At 42.1% G+C, this 18,136-nt stretch overlaps 1 protein-coding gene across 5 annotated transcripts in view; it reads left to right on the top strand.

Annotated features, from left to right (window-relative positions):
- Positions 1-18,136, top strand: part of vps13d (vacuolar protein sorting 13 homolog D) — a 41,466-nt gene that overhangs the window by 8,475 nt on the left and 14,855 nt on the right. For 3 of the 5 annotated variants that reach the window (XM_019890822.1, XM_019890825.1, XM_019890820.1), the window contains exons 17-44: positions 76-206; positions 283-415; positions 530-2,776; positions 2,843-2,991; positions 3,728-4,777; positions 5,236-5,326; positions 5,452-5,578; positions 5,655-5,835; positions 6,473-6,655; positions 7,818-7,956; positions 8,138-8,354; positions 8,831-9,002; positions 9,175-9,284; positions 10,737-10,961; positions 11,043-11,338; positions 11,647-11,780; positions 12,880-13,035; positions 13,292-13,454; positions 13,628-13,702; positions 13,778-13,984; positions 14,916-15,005; positions 15,312-15,452; positions 15,560-15,685; positions 16,067-16,141; positions 16,361-16,463; positions 16,790-16,942; positions 17,106-17,241; positions 17,341-17,388. In XM_019890822.1, the coding sequence (XP_019746381.1) occupies positions 76-206; positions 283-415; positions 530-2,776; positions 2,843-2,991; positions 3,728-4,777; positions 5,236-5,326; positions 5,452-5,578; positions 5,655-5,835; positions 6,473-6,655; positions 7,818-7,956; positions 8,138-8,354; positions 8,831-9,002; positions 9,175-9,284; positions 10,737-10,961; positions 11,043-11,338; positions 11,647-11,780; positions 12,880-13,035; positions 13,292-13,454; positions 13,628-13,702; positions 13,778-13,984; positions 14,916-15,005; positions 15,312-15,452; positions 15,560-15,685; positions 16,067-16,141; positions 16,361-16,463; positions 16,790-16,942; positions 17,106-17,241; positions 17,341-17,388 (7,058 nt within the window). The remainder of the gene's footprint in view (positions 1-75; positions 207-282; positions 416-529; positions 2,777-2,842; positions 2,992-3,727; positions 4,778-5,235; positions 5,327-5,451; positions 5,579-5,654; positions 5,836-6,472; positions 6,656-7,817; positions 7,957-8,137; positions 8,355-8,830; positions 9,003-9,174; positions 9,285-10,736; positions 10,962-11,042; positions 11,339-11,646; positions 11,781-12,879; positions 13,036-13,291; positions 13,455-13,627; positions 13,703-13,777; positions 13,985-14,915; positions 15,006-15,311; positions 15,453-15,559; positions 15,686-16,066; positions 16,142-16,360; positions 16,464-16,789; positions 16,943-17,105; positions 17,242-17,340; positions 17,389-18,136) is intronic. The other 2 variants (XM_019890824.1, XM_019890821.1) reach the window with 2 other exon arrangements.

The raw sequence follows: 18,136 nt of genomic DNA, 5'->3' as shown, positions 1-18,136 counted from the left end.
TTTCTAACGCAAACACAACCTCAATGTTATTTTAACCAGGGCAAATTGTGTGACAATTCCTTTTTTATTTCATAGGTTTTGGCTATCAGTCAGAGTTGGAGCTGAAAGTGGCAGAGGCTGCCAGGAGGCAGTATGACAAGTTAAAAAGGCAGACAAAGGCGGAAATCCGACAAACTATCGATCAGCTTCTTGTTGGAGAATTTATTGTAAGTCATATTCACTGCCAAGGAATGTGACTCAAAAGGCAAATATTTTATTTTAAAGTGTTGTTATGTCGTGTAGGAAAACAGTAAGCGTTGGACTATGAAACTGGACATCTGCGCACCACAGGTCATTTTCCCTGATGATTTCCAATCAGGAGATCCAATGTTAGTCATCGTTGATTTAGGAAGAATTTTGCTTACCAACTCTCAAGGTGAATGTCACCAGTCATTTTGATCACACACTGTTACAAATGTTAAGTTTGTGCACTTATTCTTCTGGTTTACATTCCTAAATAATTTCATGTTTGTATATCTGTTCTTTGAAGATGACTCCAAAGACTGCAAAACAACACAGGCTGAAAGGGAAGACCTGAGTGATGAGGAGTACCAAACCCCCCTGGCCACTCCACCAGAGTCTCCACCTGAGCTTGACATGATGCCCTTGAAAGACTGGCTAAAATGTCCTGAACTTGCCAGCCTCAAATCACCTGAAAGTACAAAGGCCTATAGTAGAAAGCTTTATGAAAGATACTCGTTGTCCTTTAAGGATCTACAGATAATGGTTGGTCGCTACAAGGACAATTGGAAAAACCTTTCAGAGAGCGAAGTAGGGCCGACTCACGTTGTGGAGAAATTCAATGTGTTGCTGCAACTAGAGCAGAGACTGCGTTACACGTCAGATCCCCAGCTCCCAGGGGCTGTGTTGTCAGGAACGCTTCCTGATCTGAAAGTTCATATCAACCTCGAAAAGATGACAGCTTTGAGGAGTTGTCTGGCTAGGCTAAGCAGTCCAGCTGGAAATCCAGATGAAGGCCAAGGTAAGGGGTCAAAGTCTCCCGACCCTCTTACTCTCCGCCATGAGAAAATCTTTCAAAGAGAGGACAGCTCCTGGAAGATCCAAGGTTCAGCCAAGAACTTGACGCAGAGCGTCATGACTTTAGAGCAGCACACGAGGGAAGTCCTGGTGGAATCCCGTCTACTGTTGGCTGAATTCAAAATAAACTATATGCAGCTTGGTGTGGAGAGTGATGGCCGGTACATATCCGTTCTCAAGGTATTTGGAACAAATGCCCATTTTGTTAAGCGTCCTTATGATGCAGAGGTCTCTCTTACCGTCCACGGTCTTCTTCTTGTGGACACCCTACAAACTTATGGCTCAGACTTCGACCTACTCGTGTCATCCCATAAAAATCTCAGTTTTGATGTCCCAACTGGCAGTCTTCAAGAGAGCCAACCATCTTCCCCAATGTCATATGAAAGCAGATCTTCAGAGCAGCAGAGTCATCAAACTGAGTCATGTTTGCGCACTGATAGAATCGCTGCCCTGAGTTCCTTTCTCAAGGATCAAGAGGCCCTAATTAAACTTGAGTACCAGTTTGTGAGCTCAGACTGCCCTTCCATGAACCTGGACAGCTCCTTTCAGGTGATAAGCATGCAGGTCAATAACTTGGACATTATTCTAAACCCTGAGACCATGGTGGAACTCCTTAAGTTCCTTCAAAAATCTTTCCCCAGGGAAGAAAATACTTGGACATCACCAATGCAGCAACCTGCAACGCAAGACTACACTGAGGAAGAAGATGGAACATTTCAGTCAACCTATGACCAGAACAAGGAGCTTACAGTAGAGATTCATCGACTTAACCTCCTTCTCCTTCGAACTGTGTCCACGGGCACTGTCTTGGGCGCCGAGAAGAAAGGCTTAAAGATTGCCACTGCCAGCATCACCGGCACCAAGGTTAATGTTTCCTTAGGCACTCGAATGGACATTAATGGGTCACTTGGTGCCATTCAGTTGGTCGACTTGACCCAGGAAGGAGGCCGGAGCCAGTTTGTAGTGAGCATTGGCAATGACGAAGACTCCTCAACTGATGAAGTTCTAACTTTGCTTGCTGACAAAGAACTTTCTCCTTCAGAAGCTTTGAATTTCCGCCTCCTAGAGAATTCCCAAGGGGACTGCACTTTAAATCTGCATATGGCATCTTTACACTACAACCATTCGGCCAAGTTCCTGACAGAGCTGAGTCTTTCTGCTAATGAGGTAGAGGACAATTTCCGCTCCATGTTGAAAAGTGCTGCAACCAAAGTGTCAACAGTTCTTGCCACAAAGACAGCCGAATACAGTGGCATGTTTTCACTCTTTGAGACTCCCTCGCGAAGAAGTCGAACTCAGAGTTGGTCTTATCCATTGGAGGATGAAGAGGATATTCCAATGGAGGAAAACGAACCCTCCTTAGACACATTCTTTGTAAAGTTGACCCTAAATATAAACATTGAATCACCAGTAGTGTCCATTCCTCGCAAACCTGGACACCCTGAACTGCTGGTAGGGCACTTAGGCAGTATAACTATACAGAATTTTATCACTGGCCAACATTCTGAAGGGGAGAGACTCCAGGTGCTTGTCAAGGACATTCGGTTGTACTCACTTAACACGAGTCCTTTGGTTTTGAAGAAGATGCAAAGAGGCGGGAAAAATGGTAGCGTTTCACCATCCCATACCCGAAGCATCAGTCACGATGAACCACAGTTCACACGCCATGACTTCTTTGAATACCTCAGCCAAGGAAAAGGTAACAATGTTAATACAAAAATCTTCCAAGTAATCTTACTAATCTAGCATTTTTTCCCTTCTCCAGCCTTCCATATATTGAAAGACACCACCATACAGTTTAGCCTGGAGAAGGCCCCCATCAATGATGATATATATACTTTTCTCACCTCCAAAGAGCCATGCAGGAGCACAGCGTTGCTGAGAGTCGAAGGAGAATTTGTCAAACCCGTTCAGGTATAGTATATACTTGATTGAAATAAAGTACCTTGAAGTTCGACCACAATCCATTCTGTAACGCAGTTCTACCTTTCATTGGCTTCCCACCGTGCTCAGTCACATTTGTCATTGATTCCGTTATTAATTGTCACCAGCATTAAACCTTTATTTACTGTACAGGCAATATTATGTTATGTTGACATTTCAACGTTGGCAATTATCATGCAAGAGTGAACGGACGTTAATCCGTCTCTTGTTCGTCCATTAGAAGCAATAAAACTCTTAAAACACGCTCAACTCAATAATGACTCATTTTAACAAACGTGTCTGATTTCATTTAAGTATAAACAAAAATCAACCATTAATTTCATACAAACTGTCCCTGTCAGCAGCTCCTATATTTTGTTGTTCTACTTCTTCCTTTCATAACTTTGCTGCTGTGAATTGGGAATTTCTCCATTGCGAGACTAATAAAGGTTTTCTTATCTTATCTTATCTTATACTGTATTGCCAAATTGTCTCATTGGGGCATGAATAATGTATGAACTAATTTTCATCCAGTTGGATTATTGATATTAGAGCAATTTCATTGTGAATGGCATTGTCTCATGCAGAAAAAAAAATCCAATTAACGTGAACTAACTTTGAATAGTTTTTAAGGCTTTTGAAAATATTGAATAAAAAATAAGACAGAATTTCCCTTTTGAGATAATATGTACTATTTCTCTCTATTAATATGACTCTTTGGTTGTAGGTGTTCCTTTGCAAGGCTGTGTATGAACAGGTCCTCCAGACACTGGATAATTTATTTCTGATCGAGGAGCACCATGTCACTCCCAGTCAACCGCCAACACCCCCGCCACCAACTCCTTCCTCCACCAGACCTCACCGCTTTCCCGACGTCCACGGAGGACTCTTTGCAAAGGATCCTCCATACATCAGTTTATCGCACTCATTACTCTCCTCTCCTTTGCCTCTACAGTCTCAAAAGTCGAGTCCTCACCCTCCTGCATTTACTCAGCTGAAAGTAACTGTTCATGTAGCAGAACTGCAGGTCCAACTCAGTGCTGATCTCACCCAGGGCTCCCAAGGCTTAATCAGTCTACAGTTCCGTGACCTGGAGGGAGAGTTCACGAAAGAGCATCCACATTTATCAGAAGTCCAGCTCATTCTGCGTTCAGTGCTCATGGAGGATCTCTTGGAGCAGAACCCTGAGCATAAACATCTTATGGTGTCTCGTGGAGCGCCGAAGCCTCTGACTTTCAATCCAAAAGAGTACCTCTCCCACAGCTGTCCATCTGCATCCAATGCCCAGTACCCAGATATGCCTCGTTCTCTTCCGTCCCACATGGAAGAGGCCCAAAATGTCTTCCAACTCTACCAAAGGCATGCCGGCACTCCTTCAGCAAGCCATCGCAAATCTAAGAACGATCCAAACTGTCCCAGCACTCCACCACCCTCCCCTACTCAGCGTGAATCCTCCCCTCAGCCGACCTCTGAATTTGACGAGTCATTAGTCCACATCAACGTGCTGCTGGTCGACCAGAACCACCCAGAGTTCAAAAGCCGTTACGGCAGCGTCGGACGAAGCATCAATATTGACTTCAACTGCTTAGACGTATTAATCACATTGCAGACCTGGGTGGTCATCCTGGATTTCTTTGGAATTGGCTCCACGGCCCATAATCATGCAATGAAGGTGCCTCCTAGTTCCCCTCATTGTGTGCCAGGACATCCTTTCGATGAGTCAGACATTGTCGAGCAGGACCCAAACGAGCTTGTCAACACCAAATTGGACCTTAAGGTATGTCGATAGAAGCCATTTACATTGGAATGACCTTGGTATACAAATTACTTGAGTCAAAAGGGAGGAACAAGAGCGACATAATGAATAGTGTCAATTAGATAAATCCTCCATCAAAATGACCCAAACCAAATTATTAGTTAAAGGAGGTGGCATTTGCTGTATGCTGTAAGCCAAGTTATCTGATTGGCGGGGTAAAGTATGAATAACTATCTACTAGAACTCTTATTTGTCGACATTTCATCGTTTGAAAGACTCTAATTCTAAATCAGTCACTGTCATTGCCGGCTTTTATCCATGTATTTTTGAACACACCCACAACCCAAAACATGAAGAAAAGTACTCACTTACTTGAGCTTTGTATTTTTATTTTTCTTACCCCAAAGGCTCGTGAGTTAGTACTGCCATGGACTGATGTCCAACTTGCATGACCTAACTGTACGTATTTGATTTTGTAGGTTCATTCCCTGTCTGTTGTATTGAACAAAGAAGGAAATGAGCTTGCGAGAGCCAGTGTGATAAAATTATCTTCGCATCTGGAAATGTTGGGTATGAAAAACTTCTTAAAATTCATGTTGCAGACATGAACGCAAATTTAATGAAACACTTGCAATCCTGCTGTAGTGGGTTGATTTTTAATTAGATTCTTTAATGTTGTATTGCCTACATTTTAGAGAGCAACCTGGTATTGACCGGCAGTTTGGGAAGTTTGTCCCTCAGTGACCTGACCCCACATGGCGATCTCTACCGGGAGCGTTTCACCACATGTGGAGGCGAGGCTCTGATATTCAATATTCACAGGTACATGTCACAGTAGCACAAATTATATTTACAGTCCTTACATACTCGTTTTGGTTACTTTTGTATTTTGTTTCAGATATGGTATGCCAGATCCATACCTTGAGCGTGAATATGACATCAAAGTTTCTCTGCTGATGGCTTCAGTTCAGTATGTCCACACTCAGCGCTTCCAGGCTGAGGTGGTGGCCTTCATCCAACACTTCACACAGTTACAGGATGTGCTTGGCAGGCAAAGAGCTGCGATGGAAGGCCAAGCTGTAAGTAAAACTTATGGAGATATACAGTATATAAATTCATGAAACCATCAATTTTCTACCATTATATTACTTAAAAACAATGACGTAAGTATTTTTTTGAATATGTAAACAAAGTAGGATGCAAATCAGTTTGTATCCTTGCCTCTTAGAAAATGTGAAAACAACAAACAAAAAGCACAATCACACATCCTCTGTTCGGGATCATAGGTGAGCTGCAGCCAATACCGGCTAACTTTGGGCGAGATGTGGACTGGTCGGCAGTCAGTTAGTCACATGACACTTCCAGACAATACACCATTCACACTTACAATTAAATCAATGGGCAGTTTAGAGTCTTCAGTTAACTTAGCAGGTATGTTTTGCAATATGGGAACAAAACAGAGAAGCCGCAGTAAACCCAAGTAAGCATGGAGAGAACATCAAACAGAAATGTCAAAGATACGATTCCAGTCCAAAGCCCTTGACTGTGAGGCAGCCGTGCTAATTATTCTTGGGAATTTAGCTGGTATGCACATTAATTTCAAAATGATCACTTTTGATGCACAACGATCCCTCATGAGCAAACAGGATTACTGTGAGTTGCATGAAAACACTGAAAACCCCCTGAATTTCTGCCTGTGTCTTGTATCTCTTGCAGATACGGGACCACCCTCAACGGGCATCCAGGGTTCTGCTGGATATCGAAGCTGGCGCCCCAGTCATAATCATCCCTGAAAGCTCAACTTCAAAAAGGGTCATTGTAGCAAATCTTGGCCAGCTGAGGCTGCAGAACTGCTTCTTACCTGCTGGGGCCCATGGCACTTTCTCCACTCGAGACAAGGTAGAGAAACTGACCATGGTACATGCCTTTTTCCCATCTCTGGTGAGTCAGACTCTTAAATCGTTGATCCAAGCATTGACGCTTCACTCCAATTCTAACTCCAGACTGACCCCTACCATATTTTTGTTTTATTTTTTTAGTACAGTACAGGACTGTTTATTTTCCCGTCAGCACACCCCAAACTGTTCGATGGCCTGTTTTTGTGTACAACCTGCTCACCCTGACATCTTTCTTTTGTGCATCCTGCATGTGTGTGTGTGTGTGTGTGTGTGTGTGTGTGTGCGTGTGTGTGTGTGTGTGTGTGTGTGTGTGTGTGTGTGTGTGTGTGCGTGTGTTTCAAATGTGAGTGTAGCGTGAATCCAAAATATCCGCTCTCGTGGGACTAATGAAGCTTGATCAGTACAATAAATCAACTTTTGATATTGTATATGGGTTGTCCAGATTAGTACTGTATTACTGATTAGGGAGTTCAGAGTCAGGGTGTTTCGCATTATTTGACATTCTAAATGACTTTAAATAGCGGTAGTTTGAAAAGACAAGTTCGAAGGCAAATGCTGTTAAAAGGAATTGGGGAAAAACTGTAGCAAACAAAAGCACATTTAGTACTGATGTTAGCGGTTATAAGTAGCTCGCAATTTCACTTTAGTTCGGGATGCGCAGTTATATTCCGGGTACTACAAGGTACTATTTCCAGTACTGTACCTGAGTAACCAGTTTTCCCAGCACGTGGAGCGGATTCCATATGGGTGGTGTGTAGTCGAGTTCGTCATAGCAGTATCATTGTTGTTTTAAATTCACCTGTTTATATCCTCCTCCAGCAAGACTAAAGAACATTTCCAGTGCGAGAACATAATAGAATATTGTGCTGCCATCAACTTTCGTCACCAGCTTTTTTGTCCTTTTCTCCACATTCCCGCAAAGCCCAGGCATATAGAGTACAACAGTAGAACATAATGCAAATAAAATAGCCATACCAAGGTTGATTCCTTGAATGTTTGCCGCAATATACTTGGTGTATTTATCTTGAAAAACAATGTAGGTGAACTAAATTTCTATAACTATGGGTTCAGGATTTTACCTGCTTTACTAAGTTATAGGCACAACCACATAACCCAATTTGCATGATGATGGATTGTTTTACTGTTGTTTTCTCTTGAAAAAGGAGCCGTCAGAAAATGCAGAAGCATGGTCTTATGAGCAAAAATGGCATCAAACTTCCCCCAGCGGTGTCGGCTTCGGGACTAATGGCAGCGCACAGTCAGAAAGAGATCAGGAGGGGGGTAGTGGCCCTACCGCTTCAGGTAAGCATCCCTGGTTAGTTTGGAAAAAAGCACATTCATGTACAGTATTTACTTTTGTCTTGATTGCCATTATAGGACCATTCTGATAAATCTGACAAAATGTTTCATGATTTTTTTATTTTTTTATTTTTTTGGTGTGTGGGTTTTTTTTTGTTTGTTTTTTTTTTTTTTTGGTCTTCAGAAGCCCATGTGTGCCTTTTGGATTGCATTGCTCTGGACCTGCAGCAGATGGATGTTTTTGCTGCAGAGCGTCTGCCGTGCCAAACATATGACAGAGGTTGTACTGCCTCTGACATCTCAGATGTTATTTTCCCATCCTACTGTGTACGTCGGATGGGAGGAAACCTCCTGAAAGACTGCTGTCGCCTCCAGCTTAAAGTTGAACGTAACCTGGACAGGTGATTTCTACTTCATTTCCCTCAGTTTTTTGTAAAATAAGATTCATGTAATGACTATTTTTGGACATTGGTTGCAAGTGGTAATCATTTTTTATGTGAATTTTGTCTCTTTTTCTTAACAACTATCATGGCCAAAGTATTGAGCCAAGCTCCATCTATTTTAATAATTGGAATTGTCCAGTTTTTAAGAATATCACTGACATCTTTATCTGAAGATCTTAAATTGCAAAGCTGAATCTGACTATTTAATTTTTACTTCCTTGCTAATATCAGCTCACTGATTCCTGGGAGTGCTCTAATGCTGGTATTACAATGTGTTTCAGCCTGATAACACTCAAGTGTTGCATGGCTTTGCTTGTTCGCATCATTGATATTGGTGCCCCTGGTTTACTTGGCAAAGCGGTTTGTAAAAGCTTGTCCAAATACTGAACAGTAACTGATTTCTCCCTGTGCATGGATTACCTTTTTTTTTTAAGTGAACTGAGCCATGCCGTGCCAGATATGACTATCTACGGCAGCCTGTCATCAGTACAGTGCTCGCTAGATCCAGAACACTACCAACTGATTCGAGGGCTGCTGGAGAACAATCTTGGAGAGCCTGTTGAAGAATTTCTGCGACCCTTCAACCTGCAGGACCCCAGTACCCATGTAAGACAGCAGACTGACTTTTTGTCCAAAACAAAAAAAAACTTTCAAATTATTTTTTTTCTTTTTGGGTCGCAAAATCAAGGTTATCTTATCTAAATGTGGAATGACAGCAGAAAAAAATGGGTGCAAGAGGACGAGGAGGGAACTAATCGTAGATGGTGTTTTTCCTCAGACTGTGTTAAGTGGAGATGTCTTCACCAACTTGTCAATCCTGGTGGATATGATGGATGTCAGTCTGGAGCTCATGGACAGTAATAAATCGCACAAGCGTTCACTAGCAAGGTTAGTCTTTACAGTTCTACTATTGCTCGTTTTAAAATATTTACCTACCTAATTTTTCAGTGTATTGTTAAAGACACTTTTTTTTTTTTTAATACTAAATATATTTTATTTTATTTATTTCGCCTTTATCCAGGTAAAGCAATGGAGGACATAGATTCTCATTTACAATTCCAACCTGGCTGGAAACAGTAGAGTAAAAGTCATGAAAGCATAAAAACCATTCATTGAACTAAAAAAAAATACTTAATCAAAATGTTTTTAAATAATGACAGTTAGGTCTTTAAGTATTTGAACACTAACTGCACCTGCCCAATTAACCTCAAGTAAGTCTGTTTTCTACATCATATTGAGTCATTGAAAAGGTCTCTAATTTGCAAATGGTAAATAGTTGTTCACCACACGTGAAACCTCTTTAAGATGAAATGCCACACTTCCAACTTTGTAGCTGTCAGGGAATTCACCCGAACATCTTGAACTTTGAATGAAAAGACTCGACTCAAGTCAGGAACAGATTATCTTTTGCTGATCAGCAAAGGGGGCGAAGTTCCTCGAAGGCAACACAAGTCGTGTTTCCTCTCAGATCGAAACCCCACCTTCGCACCCCTGCTGACCACTTTTTATTCACAGGAGATGCAAAATACAAGTAACATGTCAGAAAAACATTCCTCCTTATTTGCATGTCGCGCTTCCCAGCCCAGCCCACCGACATGCCTCTCAGTGGACACCTGGAAGCCAAAACATCTTCCGGTGCAAACAATGGATACCTTGTTAATACAATGGGTAGATTTCACATGAATTGAGACACTGTAACAAACTGGAAGACATCTGGTCATGCTGCCCTCCCGAAGTTGTCTTATCAGTTAATGAGGCCCTGGCTTCCTTCGGCTCAAGTTGGCCCTTTTTTCTGTGTGCTCTATTGTGTACAAATGGTGAGAACATAGCGTTCGGAGTCAATTAAGCATATACTGAAATGAAACTTTGAAACATGACAATATTAAGTTTGTCTTTCTCCATCAGTAGCCCAGACCATTTTAGGATGAACTAACGGACAACAATTTTGCTACGATATGGTTGTTAGTTTATGTGTGTGTGTGTGTGTGTGTGTGTGTGTGCATCAGGTGACTGATGATACTATATATATATATATATATATATATATATATAATTTTTTTTGTGGATTTTTTATTTCAATTTTAATTCCCTCCCATGTCTCGCGGAAAAGGTATCTTAATTTTATCAGCATTTTTGAAGAATTGTCTGGGTCTGGTCAAAAAAATATAACATAAATTCTCTCCCCAGTGCTTGTCAGTGTCCATCAACTGAACACTGATTTTCACTCTTTGTGGGCTGGCTTGGTCGTTCTCCCCCACAAATAGCAGGGCTCAACTGCACTTTTTTTTTTTTTTTTTTTTTTAAATGCCGTCTTTAGTTGCTGTTGTTTTTTTGTCTTAGATTTAACTTCATGAAATCCAAGCTGCTATTTGAGAAGTTCTCCAATGGCTCCACATCAGTCAATCTTGTTTCTCACTCACTGCTTGCCTATGACACCCGGTGCACTGGGCAATACAAGAGCACTGGTGGTGCTGACAGCAACCGGCACAATGTATTTGACTGCATTCTCCAGCCTTCTAAAACTGGCACAAACCAAGCTTCTCTGCAACTGGAACTGCATTACAGGTACATAATTTTCTCCTAAATGAATCCGAACTGAAGTTAATTTTTGTTGTCTCACGTATAATGCTCTCTAACTTGTTGCAGATCAACACGAGACTCCTCTTGTTTCACGGTTGTCCTGAACAACCTAAGGGTCTTTCTCATCTTTGACTGGCTCCGGCTTGTGCAAGAATTCTTGCAGCTGCCAGTAAAAAAGATGTCAGGAGGTGCTGAGAATCTTCAGTGTCCAAGTAACGTCAATTCTGACGTTGAAGCAAATACTAATTCCTTCATCGCTGGGGCTGTCATACCAAAGAGGGTCAAGAGTGGTGTGGTCACCAAGAGGTCCACAGTGTCCGTTACCAACAATCGCTGCCTTGAGGTTAAGGTCAATGTTACAGGTCAGTCATTGACATGGTAATATTAACTACTTGACCCGCTGTTGCAAAATATGTGTGGGAAAACAAAGTTAATGCAGATAATGCAAAAAGACCTTAACCTTACATGCATGTAGTATGCAAATATTTGAACAAGATTGCCACTGTACCATTGTGAAGGGCAAAGATGAAAAATGGAGCCTAAAATTGCATTTCAGCATCATCCCAATGCGTGATCCCAGTGATTTCAACACACTATATTATGGACATCAAAATTATAGAATGGACAGAATGTAGTCAATGATCTTGGAAAAAAAATCTTCTGTCTTCAGGTACTGAATTTGTCATTGTTGAGGATTCAAGTTGCCTGGATACAAACGCCATCATTCTTAAAGGCACCACAGTTCTCACGTACAAACCTCGCCTCTTGGATAGGCCCTTCTCTGGAAGCCTTGCCAGCATAGAGGTAAGCCCTCTTTCTTGGAGTTGAAAAAATGCGTACGACGTAACTCTTGCAGAATATCCATCCATCCATTTTCCGATCCGCTTTACCCTCACAAGGGTCGTGGGGGGTGCTGGAGCCTATCCCAGCTGTCTTCGGGCAGTAGGCGGGGGACACCCTGAACGGGTTACCAGCCAATCGCAGGGCACACACAGACGTACAACCATCTGCGCTCACACTCACACCTAGGGACAATTTAGAGTGTTCAACCAGCCTGCCATGCATGTTTTTGGAATGTGGGAGGAAACCGGAGTACCCGGAGAAAACCCACGTGGCCCCGGGGAGAACATACAAACTCCACACAGGGAGGCCGGAGCTGGCATTGAATCCGGTAAAAAATGCGTACGACGTAACTCTTGCAGAATATCCATCCATCCATTTTCCGATCCGCTTTACCCTCACAAGGGTCGTGGGGGGTGCTGGAGCCTATCCCAGCTGTCTTCGGGCAGTAGGCGGGGGACACCCTGAACGGGTTACCAGCCAATCGCAGGGCACACACAGACGTACAACCATCTGCGCTCACACTCACACCTAGGGACAATTTAGAGTGTTCAACCAGCCTGCCATGCATGTTTTTGGAATGTGGGAGGAAACCGGAGTACCCGGAGAAAACCCACGTGGCCCCGGGGAGAACATACAAACTCCACACAGGGAGGCCGGAGCTGGCATTGAATCCGGTACCTCTGCACTGTGAAGTCGACGTGCTACCCACTGGGCCACCAGGCCGCCCTCTTACAGAATATGATTGGAAAACATCGAACTTTGAGTTCATTTTGAGAGTGTTACAAAAAAGCAATTTGCAGTGATATCGTGGATTGCTCCATACCTGTAACATACAAATTGAAGGAAATACATATCTGTATAGATATCTCTTTATTAATTTTAGAAAAATATGATGCCCGCTCTTTTTTTCTTAATACGTTGCCTAAGCATCAAGATCGTGAGTCGTATCGGCAGATACTTAAAACCAAAGACTCTGATTCAGATTTGGGTGATGAAAAAAAGGATGATCGCGACATCCCCACTCATTAGTCTTAATTCTGAGCCAATCCTTCACTTTCAGGTGTTTTCGTGCCGTCTTGGCAGTGAACAGGAGACAGCACTGTCCATTGTTGATCCAGTCAATGTTCAGGTGGAGCTGTGTGGCAGCCCCACTTACCAAAGTAGCTCTGGTCTACTCGATGCGTTCAGCGTGGAGGACATCCCGCCTTTGCTGGAGGTTGGGAATTAAGTGTCAACTTTTCAATTGTACTAATAAAAGCTGTATATCATAAACGGTGTGAGTTGTTTAGTAGGATACATTGTTTTCTGTGTGTTCATATTTTTTACTGACATTCCTTTATTTTTATTTTAAAAAACTGTTGTACACCTTTATTTTTGTTATTATTTTATGTCATGAAAGCATTTTCACGAAATATAGTGACTTGGCTCTGTTAATTGTCTATTAACATAAATACTGGTCTGTGACCCTGCAGATCCATTTTCCTGTTCTGGACATCCGACTATCTTATAATGACATTCAGCTGTTCTTGGCCATTGCCAAATCCATCCCGACTGTAAATCCTCCACCGCCCTGTGACAGCGTGCCTCTCAATCCACCCAAAGAATCTCACAAGAAGAAAACTCTTGCCCTCATAGGTATGCAATGGCCAGTGTCTGGAGTGTCTCACTCCATTTTGTTTGAGCCACTACAATAATATTTCTCAACTATAATATTTGGTGGCTTTGCTCAACTAATGAATCCATTGGTTGGTTGTTTAAACCAAACCATTTTCAGTATGCCATATTGAAAAAGTATTTTGTTTCCACAGAAGGGCAGCTGATTCATTTACAAGATCTTGGGTTCAGGAAAGAGGACTGTAAAAAAGCCCTCATCCTTTGCAAAGGTGAGTCTGACCTCTGAGACATTCACTACTGTGGCTCCAGTGTTGTTTTGATTAAACCTACTTTGTATCTCCAAGGTCACCTGGATCTGGCTGCAACTTGGCTGTTGGAGAATGCTGAAAACATTGCAGGCCGGTCCAGAGAACGTTCCAGAACTGCATCTGGGTCTTCCAGCCAGGCTACTACTTTGTCTGGTATAGAAGTAAAAGCAGAGAGCATCTGCATTTGTTTCATAGATGACTGTTTGGACTGTGACATACCACTTGCTGAGCTCACCTTCTCCAGTAAGTCTTAGTTACTTCTGATACACAACTGTTGAATAGTACTTAGCATGTCTGTCTTGCAATCATGTGGAGTTTGTATGTTTTCCTCATGCTTCCATCGGTTTTCTTCGGGTACTTGAGCTAACATCCATGTTAGTTTTTGTCAGAGATGCTCACTTGGACAGTTGAACAGAGACTCGACCAGGAACAGATTGTCATTCTTGAAGCTGCACTAACTCGTGCTCGCTTCTCAAACCGAAAACCCCAACTTTCACAGCTCCTGCGGGCCTTTATTGACAATTTATGCAAATTACAAGTGACACATGAGAAAAACATTCCCTTCTTCATTTACATACCACGCCCCTTGGCCGGCCCCAATGATACGCCCCTCAGTGGACACCTGGAGGCCTAGACACTTCCCTGGTACAAGCACCAACATCTTCCCATGAACTGATACATCTGTAACTTTTGCTCAAGGACATCTTATTATGCTGGAGCGTATTCTGTCCTCCCTAACCGCGCGAAATTGAATCTTTCTTCCTAACTTATCAGTTGGCAAGCGCCTTGGCTCCATTCACCTCAAACTGACCCCTGATTATCTGTGCTCCATTGTGTACCAGCTGTATAAACACACGCGTTCGAGGTCAACCAAGCATGTAACAAAATGACACTTTTAAACATGACAACATTGTGTTTGTCTATTCTCCATCAGTTTTATCTAAGACTAAATTGTCCATAGTTGTGAATTATTGGTTGTCTGTCGGTGCCCTATGATTGATTGGTTTCTGTCTCTAGTCCAAAGTCAGATGGGATAGGCTCCAGCTCACTCGCAATGCTATTAAAGAATTTTGTTCCATGAAAACAGGGTTGTAAGGCAAAGGAATAATGAAATTTCTAGGACCTTATGGGTTGAAGTCCAATGTGTCACCGGTATACTTGTTTGTTATTATAGGGCTTAACGTGTTGCAGCGTATTGGTTCCATCCAGGAAGGCAATGCTAGCTTTAGTCTTTCAGGAGACTACTACAACAGGGAACTGGCAGGTACAACATTGGACCTTGTGCTATTTAACACATTTTTTACCATCTGATTGTTGTTGTTTTTTTTTTAACATTTGAGATGAAATAAATTTCAGACCAAATTTTATAACCACATTCTGAAAAGTCTGAAAGCAATGTCAAAATAATGTCACAAGTTTTGTAGTCAACATTCATGTTTCACATCTTTGCGTCACAGTGCACAAAACAATCTGTGCTTGCATAACAATGTATTTTGTCATTTTGTATTGCCTGTTTTGTATAATATGAGCATGCTAAATTTAAATGGCTCATGTGTTTTGTGTATGATAGGCTGGGAGCCATTTATCGAGCCTTGGCCCTGCCTCCTGTCCTGGCAGAAGCAAGAAGCAAGCCGATTACATCCTCCCCGTCTCAAGATGGGTGTTAGAGCCAAACAGCGACTTGATGTCAACATCACCTCTGTACTATTGGGTGAGTCAAACCAATATGGTACTGATTGTTTAAACATGCCGTTTGAGTTATGGAATCATGTTGTTATTTATTTATTTGTTGGACTAACTATTATTTGGTTGATACAGAACAATACAACACAACCAAGACCTCCTGGATAGCAGACTACTGTAACAAGGAAGAACAAAGTCGCCAATCTTCACCCACCTTGTCCTGGATCGGCTCCTCAGTTGACCCGCCTAACATTGGACAGAGTGAGTTGCAACAGAATTAAGTGGATTAGAAAAACAAAATGTTGTTTAGCATGTTTGCCACACAGTTCTGAAATTGCGAGTTTAAATCTAGTCTGCGGCCTTCTTGTGTGGAGTTTGCATTTTAAATACCTACATTATGTGCTTGTGTAGGTTTTCTTTGTGTACTTCCTATCACATTCTGCCCCAAAATGCTTTTTCGGTTCACTGAATGCTCCAAATTGTCCATAGGTTTGAATGTGAGTGTGAATGCATATCTATGTCTGTCCTACAATTGACTGGCACCCATTCCATGCTCGACCACTCCTCTCGCCCAGCTGGGATAGGCTCTCACTCACTCATACCCCTAATGAAGATAATATTCTTTGACCTGTATTTTCTCAGGTGCTCCTCTATGCCACCTTCGAACTCGGAGCACTGCCAGCTTGACCAGTTTCGATCAGCAAACTGACTCCAAAGGTACACTTCAGAGTTTCATGACTCAGATCATCTCTTGTAGCAACACGTTCAGTTGCAGTTCATTTCATATAAAGTTATTCTGTCTTTATTAGTTATCCACCAAGGGTACCAGATTGATCTATCTATCTATCTAGCTAGCTAGCTAGCTAGCTAGATAGCTATATGTTTTGTTTTTTGTTTTTTTTGTTTTTGTTTTTTTACAATTTCTGTTTCCAACAGGAGTAAAACTTTCCAAGAAGAGGCAGCCATTTGTGCCATATGCTCTGCGCAACCATACAGGATGTACAATGTGGTTTGCCACTCTGACTACAACCCCCACAAGGTTGGTGGAACTTTTTCCATGCACGCTCTACAGTCAGTTGTCACAATGTCCCGGTACTCAAACGTGTACAAATTACAGCTATTTGCTGCAGAATGTCTTGATTATTTGACCAATGGACTAACATGTAGGCCCACGGCCATGTGTAGTCTGTTGCTTCAAGATTACTATTGATTTACATGAAGCAAAGGGATAGAAATTCTGAAAATGAAACACTATGTGTTTTGTGTTTGGTGGCTGTAGTTTGAACTCCAGTATATCTCGAGACTGCCACGGACAAAAGACCTTTTAATGCCCACCCATCCAGCTTCTTGAAATGTTTCTTTCAGAGTTGCACTTTCTCACAGCAGTAGTGCAGACTCTATTGGCGACATCCACGGTCCAGGCAATGATGATAGCCACAATGTCAGTCAGTGGCGAGAGGTGTTTCCCGGCGAGGAGATTCCGTTTGAGTTTGAAGCTCGAGAGAAACTTCGCCATAGGTATATTTCTGAGCAATGTTTGTCACTGATATTTGTATTGAATAGACAAATAGTAGTTACTAATGTAATATTAATGAAAGCTTTAGGCAACAGTAGTAGCCCTGCATGGTAATTCTGTGCCTGTTATGTAAAACTTACAAGTTGTCATTATTTCCTTATGTAGGCACACTCATGAGCTGAAGCTGCACCAGCTGCTTGTGCGAGTGTGTGGATGGGAGCAAGTAAAGCCTGTGTCTGTAGACAAAGTTGGAATTTTCTTCCGTTATGCAGCTCCAGACAGGAACAACGCATCCAACATTGTAAGCGAACATTATGACCTCAAAATCAAGTCTAGCTGGAACATTTTTTAATTATTAATTCCATTTCCCCTGACCCCCACACCTGCTGCACTTCCACAGGTTGGCAGTCCTATCAGCAGGACAAACATAATTCATCCACACGTCTACGTAAGTCCGATGTTAAGTCACTGAGAAAACTATAAAATACAGGTCATCATGACTACACTTACCAAGAAGCTTTCATTTCATATAAAGTTATTCTGTCTTTATTAGTTATCCACCAAGGGTACCAGATTGATCTATCTATCTATCTAGCTAGCTAGCTAGCTAGCTAGATAGCTATATGTTTTGTTTTTTGTTTTTTTTGTTTTTGTTTTTTTACAATTTCTGTTTCCAACAGGAGTAAAACTTTCCAAGAAGAGGCAGCCATTTGTGCCATATGCTCTGCGCAACCATACAGGATGTACAATGTGGTTTGCCACTCTGACTACAACCCCCACAAGGTTGGTGGAACTTTTTCCATGCACGCTCTACAGTCAGTTGTCACAATGTCCCGGTACTCAAACGTGTACAAATTACAGCTATTTGCTGCAGAATGTCTTGATTATTTGACCAATGGACTAACATGTAGGCCCACGGCCATGTGTAGTCTGTTGCTTCAAGATTACTATTGATTTACATGAAGCAAAGGGATAGAAATTCTGAAAATGAAACACTATGTGTTTTGTGTTTGGTGGCTGTAGTTTGAACTCCAGTATATCTCGAGACTGCCACGGACAAAAGACCTTTTAATGCCCACCCATCCAGCTTCTTGAAATGTTTCTTTCAGAGTTGCACTTTCTCACAGCAGTAGTGCAGACTCTATTGGCGACATCCACGGTCCAGGCAATGATGATAGCCACAATGTCAGTCAGTG

The sequence above is a fragment of the Hippocampus comes genome, unplaced genomic scaffold, assembly GCF_001891065.2.
Source record: "Hippocampus comes isolate QL1 unplaced genomic scaffold, H_comes_QL1_v1.1 scaffold174, whole genome shotgun sequence".
Lineage (NCBI taxonomy): Eukaryota > Metazoa > Chordata > Actinopteri > Syngnathiformes > Syngnathidae > Hippocampus > Hippocampus comes.
Note: the sequence above shows the minus strand (reverse complement) of the source record. Positions and strands in the feature narration are given on the sequence as shown.